General features: G+C 54.5%; 1 protein-coding gene across 2 annotated transcripts in view; it reads right to left on the bottom strand.

The window, feature by feature from the left end:
- The window catches only part of LOC111140980 (PPARG coactivator 1 beta), a 104,545-nt gene that overhangs the window by 12,686 nt on the left and 73,370 nt on the right, over positions 1-18,489 (bottom strand). Inside the window, exons 2-6 of one of the 2 annotated variants that reach the window (XM_022493269.1) lie at positions 13,264-13,437; positions 6,674-6,895; positions 3,176-3,292; positions 997-2,128; positions 66-102 (exon numbers count right to left, since the gene is read on the bottom strand). In XM_022493269.1, the coding sequence (XP_022348977.1) occupies positions 66-102; positions 997-2,128; positions 3,176-3,292; positions 6,674-6,895; positions 13,264-13,437 (1,682 nt within the window). The remainder of the gene's footprint in view (positions 1-65; positions 103-996; positions 2,129-3,175; positions 3,293-6,673; positions 6,896-13,263; positions 13,438-18,489) is intronic. The other variant, XM_022493270.1, reaches the window with a different exon arrangement.

An 18,489-nucleotide genomic window follows, 5' to 3' on the forward strand; every position in this document is an offset into this window, starting at 1 on the left:
CAATACACATACCCATCAGGACAAAAACTCATGGAATAATATACCAGTGATTTCCAAAAATCTACCTTTGTGACAAGGCCAGCATGAGGCACCTGGGAGAGTCTGAAAAGAAGATGAAAAAGAAAAAAATAAGATTCTCTGACATGGCATCACTAGCAGACGCTTCCCTCTGGAGGAAACCCTGAACTCCCACTGGTACCAAGCAGGGCTCCCTGCAGGCATGTGACCCAAAGGCCTCTGTCATTTTTCAGGGAAGGGCAGGACAACTCAATGCCACCTGTGTTCCCAGGGTCTCAGCAACATTAGCTGCGGGCAGGCTACTGGAGGGTTTGGAAAGAGCAGGTAGGTACGAGGGTGGCCCCTTCTGGCCAAACAGTGTAGTACAGCATGGGGGTGGACAGATGGACGTAGGACTTGCGAGCTGAACGGGTCGCTCGATACCTCTGCGCCTCAGTTTCTGGGTCTGACCATGGAGATTATGCCAGGCCCCCTGTGAGGAGTCAGTGGGGTTACGGTGTGTCAGGTTTTAGACCAGCACCCTGACATAGCCAATATACAACAGACACCCATTATAATCACCACCACTGCTCCCATTTAAAATTCAACGTCATTAGGGAGCTGCATTTACAGACTCACTCCTCTCATCACATCATCACGGAGGATGTCTCCTTTAGAGCACGTGGCACAATTTGTAATTCTCTCCCTTTTTTATTTACTCTGTGATTGCCTGTCTGCCCACTGACACAAAAGCCCCACAAAAGCAGGCATTCGCTCTGGGTCCACTAAAGTGGTGCCTGGCCCACGCGTGACGCAAAACTCAGAGATGGCTGGGTGATTTCTGAAGATCCACCCAACTAGCCCATTGCACAGGAAGGGAAGTCGAGAGCCGGAGAGTAGAAGGGACTTGCCCAGCACAGGGCTCCTGGCTCCCAGTGCAGTAGGGTATGCCATACCCCATCCCTGCCCCCTCTCTTGCAGACCACCAACTCCTACTACCTCTGGAAGGGAGCCGTGGGCAGCTGGGGTCCTCATCCGTGTCCCCACACCCACTCTCACAGGGGCTCTCCAGAGCCGGGATCTGGGGTCCCCGTGGGAGCTGCTGGTCTTGGCCACTGTCCTCGTCCGTGGGGCTGCCCAGTGCCCCCTCCATGTTGTAGGCCTCCGGAGCCAGGCGCAGTGACGGCAGAGCTCCTTGGGGCTCCACAGGGACCAGAGACTCATCGGAGAATGCCAGCCAGGGCCCCAGCTCCGGGTTCAGTCTCCTGGAGCGCCGCACGGGGCACACCACATTCTCCAGCTTCCTCCCCAGCTTGGTCCATGGCAGACCTCGGCCCGGTCTTTTCCGGCCCCATTCCTCCTCCTCCTCTTCCTCCTCCTCTTCCTCCTCCTCCTCGTCTTCCTCCTCCCGCCGCAGCCTGGCTGACCGGCTAGCGTGTCCTTTCACCGCAAGGCGCAAGGGGCGCAGGCTGGGTCTGGGCCCAGTGCTCCTGGGCGAAGCTGTGATCCTCACCTCCTCCACGGGGGACGGGTGGCCAGGGGAGGCCTGGCTGTCTTTGGGGGGCCTGGGCCTGGGGCGGGGCGTGAGGGAGGCATAGACAGGTGTGGCCAGGCGGTAAGGTTTGCTGACATCACAGAGGACATCTTGAGCCAGAAGTTCCCTCAGGATGGAGAATTCTGCCCAGGAGCCTTTGGAAGGGTGCTGGGACCGGGGCTGGGGCTTGGCCTGTGTGGAGGGGCTGCCGCAGGGCTGGGAGGCTGGCTCTGGGGCCTGGGGGGGCAGCTTCCTTTGGGGCAGGCAGTACGTATGCATGTAGTGAATGAGCTGCACCATGGCCTGCGTGTCGTCCCGGGAGCCCTGGGCGCCCGGGCCCGCTCCACCCAGTACTGAGGAGGCCTGGGGCGAGGCTGGAGCTGGCTGGGGGCTCGGGCAGTCCTCCCCAGCTTCCTCCTCCTCCTCCTTGGCAGGAAGCTGGGGACTCAGGGCGGGTGGGGGCCACACGCCCCTGTCTGGGGAGCGGGCTGCAGTCTGGGGGCAGGATGACACTGAAGTGAGGTGCTTATGCAGTTCGGTACAACTCCGGCTCTGAGACTGCATCGTGGGGGCCCTCTTGTCTTGGGTGCCGTCCACCTAGGGAGAGAGAGAGAGGGCCGAGTGAGGCGGGAGGCCCGCACCGCCCCCCTCCACTCTGCCCCACACCTGTAAGCCACTGGCCAGGGCTCGTCTGGCATGTGGCAGTGCTCGGTTGACAAGGAGCAAAGGAGCCAGCAGCCTCCTCACAGGCCTCCAGCCGTGGATCTCGCCCCTTCCCGCTTCACTGCCACAGCCCTGCTCTAACCACCCCGCTCTCCTGCATGATGCCCTTCAGTAATGGCACCGGGAACTACATCAGTGGTTGCCTGCGTGTGGGGACAGCGAAGGACTGTACACATGGCGGTGCTGGGGAGCTTTCTGGGATGGTGGCAAATGTTCTAAAGCTAAACTGTGGTTATGGCTGCACAACACTGTACATTTACTACAAATCATCCAATTAGACTTTCAAAATCAGTGCCTTTTCTGATATTTAAGTGACACCCCCATAGAACTGTTTAAAAAAAATCCTGATTCTTCCTTGAGGGCATGGGGTTGTGAGCAACAGTCCCCTGTAGGAGTGTCCAGGGACCCAAGGGGAAGGACCAAGTACAGGCTCTGAGTCACGGGCCTGCAGGGAAATCACCTCTGAAACCTCTTTGAAAGTCTTGGAAGATGGAGCCCATGGAGGAAAAGGGATTTGCTTCGCTCCTTGGTGTTCAGGACAGAGATGTGGACTCTCCTGTGGCTTCCCCCCAGAAGAAATCCAAACTCTTCATTGTGGTCTCCAGCGAGGACCTCAGGTTTCCGCGTGTCACCCATCAGAATAAACCCACTGAGAGCAGGCCACATCTTCCTGTCCCTGCTCTAACCCCATGTATAACATGATGCTTTGAACACTGAGGTGTAGCAGAAAGTCCAGTGCTCTTTCCAGAACCCCAAACTGGCCTCCAGAATTACCCAGCACACCAGCTACAAGGGCTATGTGAGACACAAGGAGGGCAACTGGAAGGTGACTGAACTTAATACCCACTAGTAAGAGCTGAAGGGTGCCCCCCTCAGAGGCCACCTGGGGGCCTGGTGGACTGGGGACATGTGCACAAATACCTTGACACAGGGCCGCTGGTTCCTGGACCTGAGGCCTGCCTGGCGCCAGGCGGTCCCTTCCTTCTGCGTGTCAGAGCTTGAAGTCGGGTGGGACGTGGCGAGGAGGAGTTTTTGCAGCTGCGAGAGAAGCAGAGAGGAGAGGAGCATGGGAGCTGCGCTCTGCTGGGAGCCACAGAGATGCGCATCTCGGAGAGAAGCCGGAGACCACAGCTAGCTTCTTGGGACGGAGCATGCTCCGAGCCCACGTCCTCACAGGACCACAGGAAGAACACAAGGAGGGCATTTCACTACCTAGAATATGTTCCCATTACGTGAAGCTCAGAAAAGCAGACTGTCTAACAATCTAAGACACACACAGGCATCCCCATAAAAGGTAAATCCTTTTTGGAGTTATCAACCCAAGAGGAGTACCTGTGACTTGGAGAAATCCACACAGATCTCGGGGATCTCCTGTTAAAACCTGACACGAACACTTTATTGGGAAGCTCTGCATATACCTGCAGTACACACGTGTGTGCGCACACATACACATAATCTGGAAAGTCACACAATGGTTCTTTGGTATGGGATTCCAACTGCTCTTTTTGGTTATTCATACCACACCGTTAAAAGTTAATTTCTTAAATTAAAAAAGTAATACTTGTCCATGGTGAAAAAACACACACCACAAATACAAAGGGTAAATGATGAGCAGCAAGTTACCCTCCTGCCTGAGGTGTCCCTTGCTCCTTCCCTGAGGCAATGACTATGAACCACCTCTTGTGACCCAAGCCCGAGGTGGAATTCGAACACACAAGAACGTATGTACCTATCACCTCCGACACACCTGACTATTTTTACACAGGCGGAAACATACCCAAGCTTGTGCAGCTTATCTAATTTTTCTAGAAGAACTGCTGAGATGCTTACACTTCTGCACCCAGAGGGCAGTGGCACGGTGCACCCTGGTAAAAAGCAGGGAGCTCAGCGCCCCCTGGAAATTCCACCAGGGATCCCGTCCCCAGCAAGACTGAGGACAAGTCAGGAAGCATGCTGGGTTTTCACTACAGCACCAATCTCCCCCCACCACGCCTGGGTGGCTCAGTGGGTTAAAGCCTCTGCCTTCATCTCAGGTCATGATCCCAGGGTCCTGGGATCAAGCCCCACATCAGGCTCTCTGCTCGGCAGGGAGCCTGCTTCCTCCTCTCTCTGCCTGCCTCTCTGCCTACTTGTGATCTCTGTCTGTCAAATAAATAAAATATTTTTTAAAAAGGGGTGGGGATATGCCCCCCAGATCACCCAAGCAAGGAGCGTCAAAGGCTCAGACACCAGAGAAAAGGCCACTCCTCACTCCCTTAGGAGCTGAGGCTTCCCACCACCCCCACCTAGACCTCAAACCAACAGACAGCTCTGTGATTCTCTGACATGGACAGGGAAAGATCCCCAGGCTGGCAGGAAGGGACCTGGTTATGGTCCAGCTCAGCCCCATTCACTATGAGACACTGAATGAGTCCTTTCCCTCTCCAGGCCTTGGTTTCTCCGTGGGCATAATGGCAGCAAGAACACTAAATGACTGGTTATGAACCTTTTTTTGACTCAGGAGTTTCTCATGGGGTAAAACAGAAGCTGCTGACCTCAGAGAGACACACGGAGATGTAGAGGTCCATGATGGGTTGCAGTCAGTCCACCGGTGGACTCTCTGGGATTCATGACTCCCAATTAAGAACTGGGCATCTGGATCCCTTCTCAGGGCCTTTCTGAACTCTGTGGGTATGCTGGGAATCTAGATGGTGAGTCTGTTTCCTGTGCATCTAGCACAGCCCCTGACGTGTGCAGCAGACATTGGGGAAAGGCAGTCTGAGGCGTGGAAGAAATACCCTGTGGCCAGCAGGGGTCGCTCTCTGCCTCTCTGGGGTTTGATGCCTCTCCCAGAGTACCCACACAGAGAACTCCTCTTGGTAGTACTACCGCCGGCACTATTACTTATATAGTATTTGTTGAGCAACTTCTATGTGCCAGGCACTGTTCTAAATGCTCTCCGTGCATTTTCTGTACTCCTCCTAACAGCCTTTGAGATAAGCCCCATGATTAACCTCACCTTATGGACCAGGAAGCTGAGTCAGAGAGATGAAGGGTCTAAAGGACCCACAAGCACTAACTGGTGGGGCTGAGATTCAAACCCAGTCGGATTTCCGTCAGCAGAAGCCGCAACGTGGGACCAAACGTATTCTCTCGTGCCTAGCACACAGCAGGTGCTTACTAATTGTCTCATGACACTCCGAAGAACTTGCAGGCAGTGGAAAAGAAGGATAAGGATCCTGGACCAGAAGTCAGAACACCGACTTGCTATGTTGACCAGAGAAGAATCCCTCCCTGCTCTGGGCCTCAGTTTCCCCAGAGCTGCACTTGACAGTCACCAAAGGCCTTTCTGCTCAGAACTTTCCATGACCTGAGACCCCTCCCAGCTCAACAGGCTCTGATTTTCCAGCTGGGTCTTGCCAGCCCCCAGGAGCTGTAGCACCAGGGCGGGGAGGCCAAGATAGGTGAGTGAAGCTGGACTTCACACGCCCCATGACCTCTCAGCTTCCGGCTTCCGGAACCCTCGGCCAGAATTAGGGGCACTGCTTTCAGTAACTCTGGATTCCTTTAAGGATGTGATAAAAGCTGAGAGCTTCTCCCCTCAAAACGGCAATGCCCTGTGCACGTTCCCCTGTTCCACGTGTACTCACAGATGGCACTGAACTTCTGCTGGTGGGAGCAGCAACCAGTCTGAACTCTCTGGAGGGTAACCTGGAACTAGCTTTCTAAACGGAAACATCGAGTATCTGTAGGCCCAAGAATTCCACTGAGATGAGACAAAGGGTTGTGCCAGGGCACTGACCACAGCAGTGCAGCCGTGAGAGTTGTAACAACATAAATCCCCACCAACCAGGGACACGTTCAACAAGTTACGGTACGTCCTTACGGAAGAACATTATGCAGCTGACAAAAAGGACGGAGCAGAGCGACCTGGGCTCATCTGAGTGAGACACAGTTCACTGAGAAAAGGTGCACAGCAGTGTGTAATGCAGACTTCCTCTTGTAGTGTTAAAAAAAAAAAAAAAAAAGGTAGCAGAGGAAAGTCACAAAACAGATCAGTAACCATGGTTACCGCCAGGCAAGGAGAATGCAACTGCAGGATGGGTAAGGAGGTTTTGCTTTGAAGGATCCACATTTCCTGTTTGCATTTTTACTGCGTGTATACGCATAACCTTTAGGAAAAGGTTTACGTGTGACTCCGAGGGTTAACCACACAAGGAAGGTGAGTCCATGAAATCCCGAACGACCTACAGAGTACAGGGGGAGTTTCCGAGGTTAGCCCAGCTGTACCGGTGGGAAAGGTGAGGCCCGGAGAGGCCTTCCCGGCAGCCCTTCCAGGCTGCACACAGACAGCCCTGCAGGGGCTGGCGCCGTCTCCCCTGCACCCACGACCCCTACAACCTGACACCGCCACCATGTCTGCTAGAAACAAGTGCTCACCAGCGAGAGCTCGTCCACTTCAGGCGCGGGGGCCTGGGGCCTCTCCAGCGAGGGGCTGGGGCTGGGAGGTGCAGAGGAGGGGGTGGGCGAAGCCGAAGTGCGGGACGGCGCGTCTTCCCCGTCCAGAGCCGGGAAGGCAGCCAGACCCACGTCATCTTCAGGGATGTCGTCCAGGGTCCTGGTGAGTGCTGCCAGGAGGGCCTCATTCTCACTGTCGATGATCTGAAGTGAGGAGCGCACAGTGTGGAGCAGAGAGGGACACGGTTAGTCAGCACCCAGGGCTCGGCCGGCTTTGCGTCCCCTTAGTGGGAATCTGGTCTGCACAGGCAGCTGCCCCACCATTGCCAAGTCCTCTCCTGTCCCTCCCCCCACTCAGATCGCTCAGTATCATCGGGCCAGCAGATCCCTGAGAAATACGTTATCGACTCCCAGGAATCACAGAAGTTTGCACGCAGGGAGCAGGTGATCCTGGAAAGAGCCTCAGCCCGGGAGCCCCAATCCTGGCTCTGCTGTCATCAGTGTGGGCACAGGGCTGTCCACCTGAAAGACACCCGCTGTCCCCTTTACCACGGACAGTGGCTCCACACCACAGCCTCCTGTTCTAACTCCCGGGACCCAGCCCTGGGCCCCTGCAGCTCTCTGCCTCTGGGAACAGCATCCCACGGCAGCCTCCCAGCCCCGCTGATGCTGGGGCCCAGTCTGCAGGGTTGGCCATGACAGTGATAACCAGAGCAATAATAACACAGCCGCCGCTTCCCGGTGGGTTCCTCGGCCTTGCTCACCACTCAGGAGGGGTCACGAGCTTGGGCTCTGGGGCTGAGGTTGCATCTCAGATCCCACACTTATCAACCACAGGTTCTCGAGCAAGTGATTTAGTTTCTTCATCTGTCCCAGACAACAACAGTACCTATTTCTTAAGGTCATGGTTGAGGACCTAACTTCAGTTGAGCTAATAATGTATATCAAGATGCCTGGCAAATGGTGTCTGGTGTGTAATAAGCACCCCAGACCACTGTCCCCTTTACTCCTAGGATGACAGTAGTGGTGGCAGCAGCATTCCCTCCCTCCCTCCCCCCGCCCACACACACACTCGTACTGAATGGCTACTCTGCACCCGGCATGGTCGGGGCACTGGTCCTACTGCGCGCCCAGACAGGTGCAGCCCCTGCCCCCATGGAGCGTCCTTACCAGCGGAGAACAGACTCCAACAAGGGCATAAACAAGAGCATTTCAGAGAACGAAAGCCTAGGGAGAAAGGAAATGGAAGCTGCTACGGAGGGAACGCAGTGAAGATTCACAGGCTAGCTGGGCGGGGGTGGGGGGGAGACCCTCTATGATGGGAGTTCTCCAATCTCCATTTTGCAGTTGGGGAAACTGAGGCTCGTGGAGGCTGAACAAGGTGTCAAGGGTCGCAGAGCAAATCCAGGACAGAGGAGGACTCCCCCGAGCCCATGATGGCCCAGATGAGCCGAGACTTAAGCTTTTCCGATCTAAAATGACGAGGGTCAGCATGTACCCAGCCCGCCCACCCAGAGCCCGCGAGCCCCCGTGCCCAGAGGTCCCAGAGCGTGGCGATCGCACGGCTCCCAGGTGAGGCAGCGAGCCCCTCACTGAGCGAGCACTGCCCACTGGGTGTGTTCCAGCCAGAGGCGCATGTGGTCACACGAGGCATCCGCCGACACTCTTTCCCATCCCAGGTCAGGCTGTTTATCCTTTCTTCAGGAAGTGCGTCTGAAATTCGCAACTCCTGACAGCCTTCTGGCTGCACTCAGCCCGTTCCAGGCCTTACAACCGCAGCAGCAGCTGCGTAACTCGAAGGGGGGACATGGGGCGAAGAGAACAAACGCGTTTATCATTTTTGGAACAGAGCTAAAATAAAAGAAAGGTCAAAAGAAGGTTTTGGCTGGGCCTGACCCAGGCCCTGGGGAGTGTGGGGGGTGGGGGAGAGTCAGGACACACAAGGGCAGATCCGGGCCCGCAGACTCTGGCCCGAGAATGCGACGGGCTCATTTGACTGCTTCCCCCCAGTTCCCCGGCCGCCGCCACCACCACCCCCCTCAGGCCAGAGTCCCCACTATTCCCAGAGCAATCCGTCCAGCCTGACAGGCAGTGAAGTAAGACCTTGGAACCAGGGACCCGGTGATCACTCTGGGGCCTGACCACAGGGGGCTCTGCCACCATGGGGTGATTGCGAGCAAATCGTTTCTCTCTTCTAAGCCTTGTCGGTTTTTCTGTAAAATGGGAAAACGTGATCTCCCCTCCCCCCTACCACCGTCTGCTCAGGAAAGCCAGGTCTGGAAGCAGGGACAGAAGTGCTCCCCCAGAGGGTGCTCCCAAGCCTAGCTCAGCATCGGGGGCAGGTGGCTTCCAGGAAGATTTGCCGAAGAGAACAACAAACGCACCAAACAATGAATTCTGGTCACCAGGAGAGACTGAGATGAGCGTCTCAAAGGAGAGACTCTAGAGGGAAGTTCTTCAGAAATGATGTCACCAGCACTGGACGGAATGAGAGCTCCCTTTCTCCCAGGGACCACAGCCAATGGCCCAGAGATACTACGAATTATCACACACATCAGAACTGGATCCTTCAGGGATCATGTAATGGCCAGGACTGTTAAATGTGGCGGCTGCTGCCTCTCGCCCCCATATCACTCACCAACTGTGGCTCCTGTTCTTTCCACACTAGTGTCTTTCTGGGGTTTTTCTAAGAGAGGGAAGGGGAGGGGCAGAGGAGAGAGAAAACCTTAAGCAGGCTCCACGCCCAGCACAGAGCTGGACACGGGGCTCGATCCCATGACCCTGAGATGATGACCTGAGCCAAAAATCAAGAGTCGGACCCTCCACTGCCGGCATCACCCAGGTGCCCCCACACCAACATCTTTAACAGAGCCCTCTAGGCAGTCATTACCATTCCTCATTTTCTTACGAGGAAATCTATTTGCCATTTTTTTATGGCAAAAATGCCATAAAATGCCATTTTTTTATGGCGGGGGCGAGGGCAAGGTCCAGGAAACAGACTTGTCAAGGTCACACAGCAAGTCAGGGTGGGGGTAGGATTTACTGTGTGCCAGGCACTGTGCAAAAATGGATACAAAACAGCCAAGACCTCGGGAAGCACCCAACAGGCTGGGCCAAAATGAAACGAGTAACGGAAGACCTCCCCGCCTCCCCGGGCTGCTCTGGCTCAGGAACAGCCAGGTGGGCTGGAGGCCCTGACCCTGCTGGGAAGAAAGGCTGATCTGCCCACGGCGTCCGCGGACTCTGTCAGCACCCAGGACGATGGATCACAGGGCCCGTGCCACCCTCTCTCCTCTTCCCGGGGCCCACTGGCCAGGCTCTCCCCACTCCGCTTGGAAGCCGAGTGCAAATTAATGGGGAGTTAATCAGGGAAGCAAGGGATATTAATAGCCTCGGCACCACCCCAGCCTTCCTGAGTAGCTCTCAAGCCGGAGGAAAACGAGTCTTCAAGAAATCCCAGGGAAAATGTGTCACTTTGAAGGCCTAGGAGGGGCCTGAATTCCAGAGGGACATGGAATAGGATTTCTGCTATGCAAGCCAGAAGAACACTCAGAAATCCTCCCTGTCCAGGGGGTACAACCACGCTCCAGAAAAGCCAGGTAATCAGTTTTTCCTCCTTTTTTTCCAACAGTGGGCACAATCAGAGTCTAAAAGGACCTGATGACTCTCCCCTCCACGGATCAAGAAACACAGATCAAGAATCCACCACGTTCCTTCCTCATTCCCCACATGGGGAAACTGAGGCCCAACCCAGCGGCCCAACACCAACTGGCCCAAGACCACAGAGCAAACTGACAGAACAACCCAATGCCTGCTTCCTCCAAAAATACTTAGTGATGGTTGTGGTCTTGGCCAGAGGATTCTGGAAACACAGACACACGGAGGGCACCATCCCCGCCCCTGTGGGGCTGTTAACCGTGTTACGGTGGCTTGTCCTCCATGTTCCAAGTCTATTTCCACAGCAGTGGCACTGTCTGACTGGGGAAACATGGCTCTGACCCAGGCAGCATGGCCTCAGGATTCTCACTGGCCAAATGAGAAACCCAGGCTTGTGCCTGAGGGAGAAACCATGATGCAAGTTGAGGCTTGTGGAATGGGCCACATCTTGTCCTTGGCAGGTAATAAAGTAACCCCATCAATTCCTTCGTTCAACGCAAGTGATCAAGTCCTTACGACGTGTGAGGGCCCCAGAGATGAAGCCAATCCTATTTGTCCTCAAGGAACTCACCGTCTAAAGGACACAGAGATACAGGCACGCCCACGTGTGCGCACGCAGATGGGAGCCTAAGGAGAGGAACTCACCAACTGCTTAAGGGAGCGACAAGAGAGCTGGGCCTTTAAGGATTTAGTCACTTGATACCTATTTATTAAGGCCGGAGCAAGTGCCAGGCTTGCACTCCACAAGTGAAGAGCCCGGGGATATAAGAGTACCCAGTGCCATCGTGGTCCCCACAGTCATGGGGTTTATGACGTTATGTGCAGTGGGGGGCAGGCACCGATCCCATAATCCCACACATAGGGGTGCATCCATGGGTAACGGGCAGAACCGGCCTGGGCTAGGGAGAGCAGGTGGGGTGTGCAGACCGTGACAGGGGAGGGGCTGGGGGAGCAGAGGTCGGCCAGGATGCTGTCCATCTGTGAGGGGTCTGCCTTCCTCACTGGGCTGGGAGCCCCAGGGCCACACAGGCTCACTTGTGCCCAAGACCATTTCACACACATAGTGGGAATCTTGGCAGGGGCTTGCTGGTGGGTCTGGACAACCTGAGAAGTAGGGGCCTGTACAGTTCAGGTGGCGGTGGTCTCCATGGAGCCTTTAAACCTCTCACTCATCAGCTCTCCATGACCTGAAGGCATTTTCTGGAAGTTAGCCCCCTCTCAGGGAGAAAGCAGCACAGCGTAGGTCTCATCCCTATTGTTCAAATAAAGAATGCAGGTCCCTCGACATAGTCGGACCTGAAGCCCAGCCCTGCTGCTCTGCACAGGGCTGGCAGAGAGGTCGTACAGTACCAAGAGGTACAGCTTCCTCAGTTCGAGTCTTCACCGGATCCTTCCCGGCTGTGTGACCTGGCGCCAAGTTTCGTAACCTCTCTGAGTTTCACTTTCATCACCCGTAAAATGGTCATTAATAGTCCTTTCTTTATAGGTTAGAATAGACTTGGGAAATATCCAGACCCCTTATCACGGCCCACAAGACCCTGCGTACCATCTGGCCCCTGCCTAGCTTTCTGACTCTACCCTGGCATGTTCCTCTGCTACCCACCAGCTCTTCTGTTGCCCAACACAGCAAGCTTTCCTGCTCCCTGGCTCTGCCCTTGCTGCTTCCTCTGCCTGGAGAGCTCTGTCCTGCTCTCTGAGCTTCACAGAGCTACTCCGTCTCATCCTCAGAGAGGCCTCTCCTGACCACCCAGTCGTTAGAGCCCCTTCTCACACCTGGCACATTTCTTCTGTGTGCATGTCACAATGACCGTGGTCTCTGTGTTAGCGGAGCTAGGGTCAGTTTTCTCTCTAGACTGTAGACAGCACAGTGCCTGACACACGGAGGGAGCTTCCCTTTCTAGAAGGAGCACTACAATCCATCAGGACTGAGAGAACGCTCACAGCACACCAGCACAACACCTGACACGTGGCAATATGATCATACTGCCAGACGGGCAGGAGGAGCCTCCTCCCACCAGTCTTTATGGGGGAGCAGATTTCAAGGAAAGAATAATGAATCTGACTGCACCCATCACTCAACTTATTTCACCTACTACCCTCCCCAACACACCCACACCCGCAAATGCGCGTAGAGCCTGCTCTATTTTGAAGCAAATCCCAGACATCATAGTATTTCGTACTCGGGGACTTCTTAAAGGACGTGTTGCCCATCACGGGCCCCCGAGACTGGACGCAGAGTGTGCAAGGGGAAAGGCATGGATAGGCACAGCAGTTCTTGGCTCTGCCTCTTTTCAAAGAATCTCTAGGCCCCAACTGAAAAATGAAGACAGCTGTACCCACTCAAAGGGTTGTTAAGAGAATTCAATGGGTTAATAGACACAACAGGGACAGTCCTGCCACAGCGCAGTTGTTCTATCCAAGTGAGTCATCTCCATTATGGCGTCGCTGTGGTTATAAAGCCCTGGCTCAGGAGGGAGGCCAACTGGGTTTGCATCCAGCTCAGCTACTGACTAGGTAAATTGCCCTAGGCACGTGACTTAAGTTCCCCAAGCCTCAGTCTCCTCATCTATAAAATGGGCTCATCATCGTGCCTCCCTCACAGGGTAGGGATGAGAAGTCAGTGAGATAATACACAGAAGAGAGGTCTCGGGGTTTTGGGGGCTCCTTTCTGACTGCAGGGGCATAGAAGAGCAGCTCTTCCCAGCCCTCCCTGTGCAGAGGTGGTAACAGGCCTGGTGAGCAGGTGAGAACTGCCCCAGATCAACGGCAGATCCCAGATGAGAGGCAGGGTCCCAGGAGCTCTGGGGTGATGGGACTTCTTCGCAAGAGCAAATGCAGAAGAGGTGGTGCAGGGAGACCCTGGTGCAGGGAGACCCTTTCAGGAGCAGAGATAACTCTAGGCTCAGAGGACATACCTGGAAGAGCTCGGAGTCGTCAGGGCTGTACTGGCTGGGTTCAGTCTCCGAGTTCTCTGGGCACCACTGCAGCTCCCCGAAGCAGGTGGCTGAGTCAAAGTCGCTGGCATCCAGCTGGGAGAGGTCAAGCTCAGGAAAGTCAGCGCAGAGTTGCTCCTCCCCGGACCCCCCACCCTGAGGAGACAGGAAGGAAAGGAGGTGAGTCAGAGCTGGGCCTGGCTGGATCCAGGCATGGACCCTTCCTACTCATGGTGCTGCCAGCCTGGAACCCTGGCAGCTCTTAGGCTAAGGCCTGACTTTGCCACATGACCAAGAGATGACCCACCCTCTAGCAATGGTCGAATCTAGCAGGAATGAAGCCGGGCCCTGGCAATACAAATTCTGCCTGCTGTTCTCTCCCCTCCTCCTTCGCTCTCCTACACACCCCTCAAAGCCCTTTTCCCCCACAGCACCTCTTTCTTCTTACCAGAACTATTGTGTTGAAAACTTCATTAGAAGCTCTAAATAGATCCTCATTTACACTACTGTCCCCACCTGAAAGGGGATTTCTGGAACGCAGTATCAATAATGAAACAAAAACCAGCAATAAGGGGCGCCTGGGTGGCTCAGTGGGTTAAGCCGCTGCCTTCGGCTCAGGTCATGATCTCAGGGTACTGGGATTGAGCCCCGCATCGGGCTCTCTGCTCAGCAGGGAGCCTGCTTCTTCCTCCCTCTCTGCCTGCTTGTGATCTCTGTCAAATAAATGAATAAAATCTTTAAAAAAAAAAAAAAAAACAGCAATAAGAATGGCTGACTTTTTTTTTTTTTTTTTTTTTGACAGAGAGATCACAAGTAGGCAAAGAGGAAGAAGCAGGCTTCCCCACTGAGCAGAGAGCCCGATGCAGGGCTCGATCCCAGGACCCTGGGATCGTGACCTGAGCCGAAGGCAAAGGCTTTAACCCACTGAGCCACCCAGGTGTCTCGAATGGCTGATATTATTGAGGAATGACGATGTTCTGGAGAAACACTCATCCATGTTCTCCGGGACTTCATAGGACCAGGTGTAATGTCTAAAACGTGGAAGACCACCCATCCGAGGACAATAGGTAAATAAAACTATAGTCACCTGAAACACAGAATACCACGGTGCCTCTGAAAAGAACAAGGCAGCGGTATATATGCTCTCCAAGACACATTAAATGGAAATAAAAACTATACTATAGACTTGAACCAGTAGACTATGATGTCACATGTGTAAAAGAGAAAAATCAAACTACGCAACTCTTTGCCCACAGTAATACATATGCACATGTCCAGGAAAAGGTCTACAAGGCTCTATGCGCACCTGACCGTGGTGGGTGGGGTCGAAGGAGGCACGGAGACTGTGGCAACAGCACTGACCGAACCAGCGTTATCGCCAAGTGCTCCCGGGACAGGCAGGGTCAAGAACAGCAGGGACCGTGTTAGAAACAATGCAGATTCTCAGGCCAAAGCCCGGAACGACTCAGCAGAAGGCAATGGCTTTCTGACCCTGGTCTCCCAGGCTACCCTGCAGACTGAGAAACAGCCCGAGCTGGGAGGCTGACCCAGAAACGGCGGACCACAGGCCTTGGGGTCCGGCAGACCTGAATCCTAGTCCCCACTCGCCAGCTGGGAAACCTTGGGCAAAGCTCTTCTCCTCTCTGAAGCCCAGCAGCCTCATCCGTAGAATGACAATGCCCTCCCCAGGAGTTCAGACTGAATAAGGCGATGTTACAGCCTGGCTTGGAGGTGTTCAGTAAACGGTAGCTAACGAAACCAACAAGTCAGAACTAATACCGGTAAAAACAGCAGTGTTTCATGGTGGGCAGAGAGCGTGCAACGGCCTTAGAGAACAAGAAGAGGCCTGACACTTAAAAAAAATAGGTTTTGCACAGGCCTCTTCCTTAATTGTTCCCACTTACTAAGCCTCATAAATTATGAACAAATGTATATTATTAGCTCAACTTGACACAGGAAAAAGGCTTTTATGCGAATTTGGGTCAAATGTCTTAATTGGCGTTTTGCAAGAATCCTGTATCCACGGGCAGCACCACCGTCAGGTTCTCTCAAGTGGCTGGTCCCCTGCTCTCAGACTAGGGAGCAGGGTGCCCAGTGAGTCTCTGTCTCCGGGGACATCCCTGGGATCACTGTAGGCCCCATCCAACATACCCTACTACCACCGGTCACTACCACTCAGCCGCCCTGGCCCAGGGAACACCCGGGGGGCGGAGGGGGCGGTTTCCTCAGCTTCCTTCTCCTCTCTGTCCCTTCAGGCTGTGGGGATGCTGCAGTCCTGGCTGTTCTAGATGGTCTGTTTCCAGTCTTCGGCTATCGTGAACAGGTCTGCCATGTGTGTGTTCAAGTCTTTATGTTGACATATGTCTTCAGCTCCCTTAGGCAGAAACCTGCGAGTGGCATGGCTGGGTCATACAGTAAGTGTATGTGACTTTGTAAAAAGGAAAAAAATTGCTCTCCAGAACTGTTGTACCATGGTGCACGCTTTCCGGCTGTGCTGAGTGTGCCAACTGTCCCACACCCTCCCCAGCACCTGGGGTTGTCAGTCATCTTAATTTTAGCCAAGCGAGTGAGTGCATTCCAGCATTTATTAAATGCTACTATGAGCCAGGCACTGAGACAACGGAAGACCCTGTTTCTTCCCTCATGAGCTGACATCTTGGTAGGGAAGAAAACACACAAGTATTTCCTTGTAGGTTGTGTTCGTGCTCTGAAGGAAACAGGCCAGGTGCACTGAGGGAGTAGAACAGAGGGAAAGGAAGTCTGTGTTAGTGGGGGGGCAGGAAAGGCTTCCTGGAAGAGCTGGCGTCTGAGTTGAGACTTGGAGGAGTCAGGCAGTGGAAGACGTGGGGAGGAACGTTCCAGGCAGAGGGCCCAGCAAGGCGAAGACCCGAGCGTGGGCCAAGGCTAGAGCACTATGCACTGACCGCTGGTGGGGGAGGCTGCAGCTTGGGAGCGGGGGGGATGGGAGAAGATGCCTTCAGAGGGGCAGGTGGAGGCCGGATCAGGCAGAGATCGTAAGGGATTTGGGTTTTACTCCAAGTGTGATGGGGGTGGGGCCGGCGTCAAGCAGGCAGATGGGTTAGGCGGGTGCGGCACGCAGGAGAGGGGCAGGTGGCGGGACTGGGAGGCACCACCTGGCCACAGGGAGGGCCCGTGGAGTGGGAGGGAGGGCCAAAGCAGAGACCCAGGAGTTCTGGGCAGCCGGGGTCTCCCTAGTCAGCAAAGCCCCCAGCGATGAGCGCTCTGGGAAGCCCTTCCTACATCCCTGATCCCTCTCATCCCATCACTCAGAGAAGCCACATCTGTAGGACTTGCTTCCTGAGGCTCAGAAACGACTTTAAAATCGGAGTCCCAGAATCCCAAACTGGCCAGGAACCAGCAGCCATGAGTGGCTGTTCCGGAGAGTCACTGCAGACAATCTCGGCATCCAAGGCCCCTTCAAGAATCAGACAAGGGTGGGGCGCCTGGGTGGCTCAGTGGGTTAACCCTCTGCCTTCGGCTCAGGTCATGATCTCAGAGTCCTGGGATCGAGCCCCACATCGGGCTCTCTGCTCAGCAGGGGGCCTGCTTCCTCCTCTCTCTCTGCCTGTTTCTCTGCCTACTTGTAATCTGTCAAATAAATAAAATCTTAAAAAAAAAAAATCAGACAAGGGCTATGCATAGCTCTTATTACGCCCATAAAATAACCTCTGAGCAATGCCTGTGTGCGCAAGAAACTTACACTAACTTCCAGGCCTTCACAAAAGCAGCTTAGGAATCCCGGACCTGGCTGGTCTACCTTCTTCACTTGGCAGATGGGGAAACTGAGGCTAATGGATTTGCTCAGGGTCATTCAGGAGTGTCCTTCCCATCAGAACCATGCTGCCTCCTTTACAAAACACCCACAAAATGGCCATGACTACTGCACTTACTGATTATTCCCAGCTTCTCAACATACTCCAAGCGTACCAGGGACATAAAAATAAAGAAACCTCAGCTTCGCAACCTTGTCGATTAGGGCTGAGGCCACTCTCTGGCTGGAAACCATTAAGCACTGCGTTAATAGTGATTTCTCTGGCCTTCTCCATATTTAGAGAGGCTTTCTGAAGGGGTGCCTTGGGTGGCCCATTTCCCTTTGAAAGGTACTGACTTAAAGCCTTGCCGTTGGGTCCCAGCCCTCCGCTGGAGGCCCCCTAGCGGTACTGGAGGGCACAGCATGGCAATGAGAGCCACTGCCATCACCGAGCTTATTACCAAATGTCAGGGGCCGCCGCAATACGGGATTCTTAAAGTGACCCTTGCAGGGCCGGTGTCACTGTGCCCATGTCGCTCCTTGGGAAACTCTGGGACCTGGTCCCTTGTATGCGTCTGTCCAGGCTGCTTGTAACAAAGCACCACAGGGGCGCCTGGGTGGCTCAGCTGGTTAAGCAACTGCCTTCGGCTCAGGTCATGATCTTGGAGTCCCTGGATCGAGTCCCACATCGGGCTCCCAGCTACGCAGGGAGTCTGCCTCTCCCTCTGACCTTCTCCCATTTCATGCTCTCTCTCTTTTTCTCTCAAATAAATAAATAAAATCTTAAAAAAAAAATAAAAATAAAAAGCACCAGAGGCTGGGGGCCTAAACGACAGGAAGGTTTGATCCTCCGGGTCTGGAGGCTGGGAGGCTGAGCTCCAGGTGTTGGCAGGGGCGGCTTCTGCTAAGGCCACTACTATTGGCCTGTGGATGGCGTTCCCTGCATGTCTTCCCACTGGCTTGCCTCTGTGGGTGCCTGCCTCTGTGTCCACGTTTCCCCTTTGGATAAGGAGACCAGCCAGACTGGATCAGGGTCCATGCTAATGACCTCGCCTAACTTGATGATCTCTGTAAAGACCCTGTCTCCAAATCAGGTCACATTCCCAGGTGCTGGGGGTTAGAGCTCACAGGTATCTTCTTTTGGAAGACACAACTCAACCATGGCACCCAGAGTCCCAGAATGGTGAAGCTGAGATTCAAAGCCAAGTCTCTTTGCTTCCTGCCAAGTCTGTGCCATTGCCTGGCATCTGCTTCTGAAAATGGAAAGCAACATTCGAGACCATTTATTCTCGTTTACCGATGGGGAGGTGGGGGCTTTTGGACAAGGGCTGAGAAAGATCTAAATCCCACGGCAAGTTCACGGCTGCGCAGGGACAGGCCTGGGGCTACATACACAGGCTGTGCCGTGCCCTGGCCTCCTGCAGATGGCCCACTCT

The sequence above is a fragment of the Enhydra lutris genome, unplaced genomic scaffold (genome assembly GCF_002288905.1).
Source record: "Enhydra lutris kenyoni isolate GAN:26980312 unplaced genomic scaffold, ASM228890v2 scaffoldscaffold5, whole genome shotgun sequence".
Taxonomy (NCBI): domain Eukaryota; kingdom Metazoa; phylum Chordata; class Mammalia; order Carnivora; family Mustelidae; genus Enhydra; species Enhydra lutris.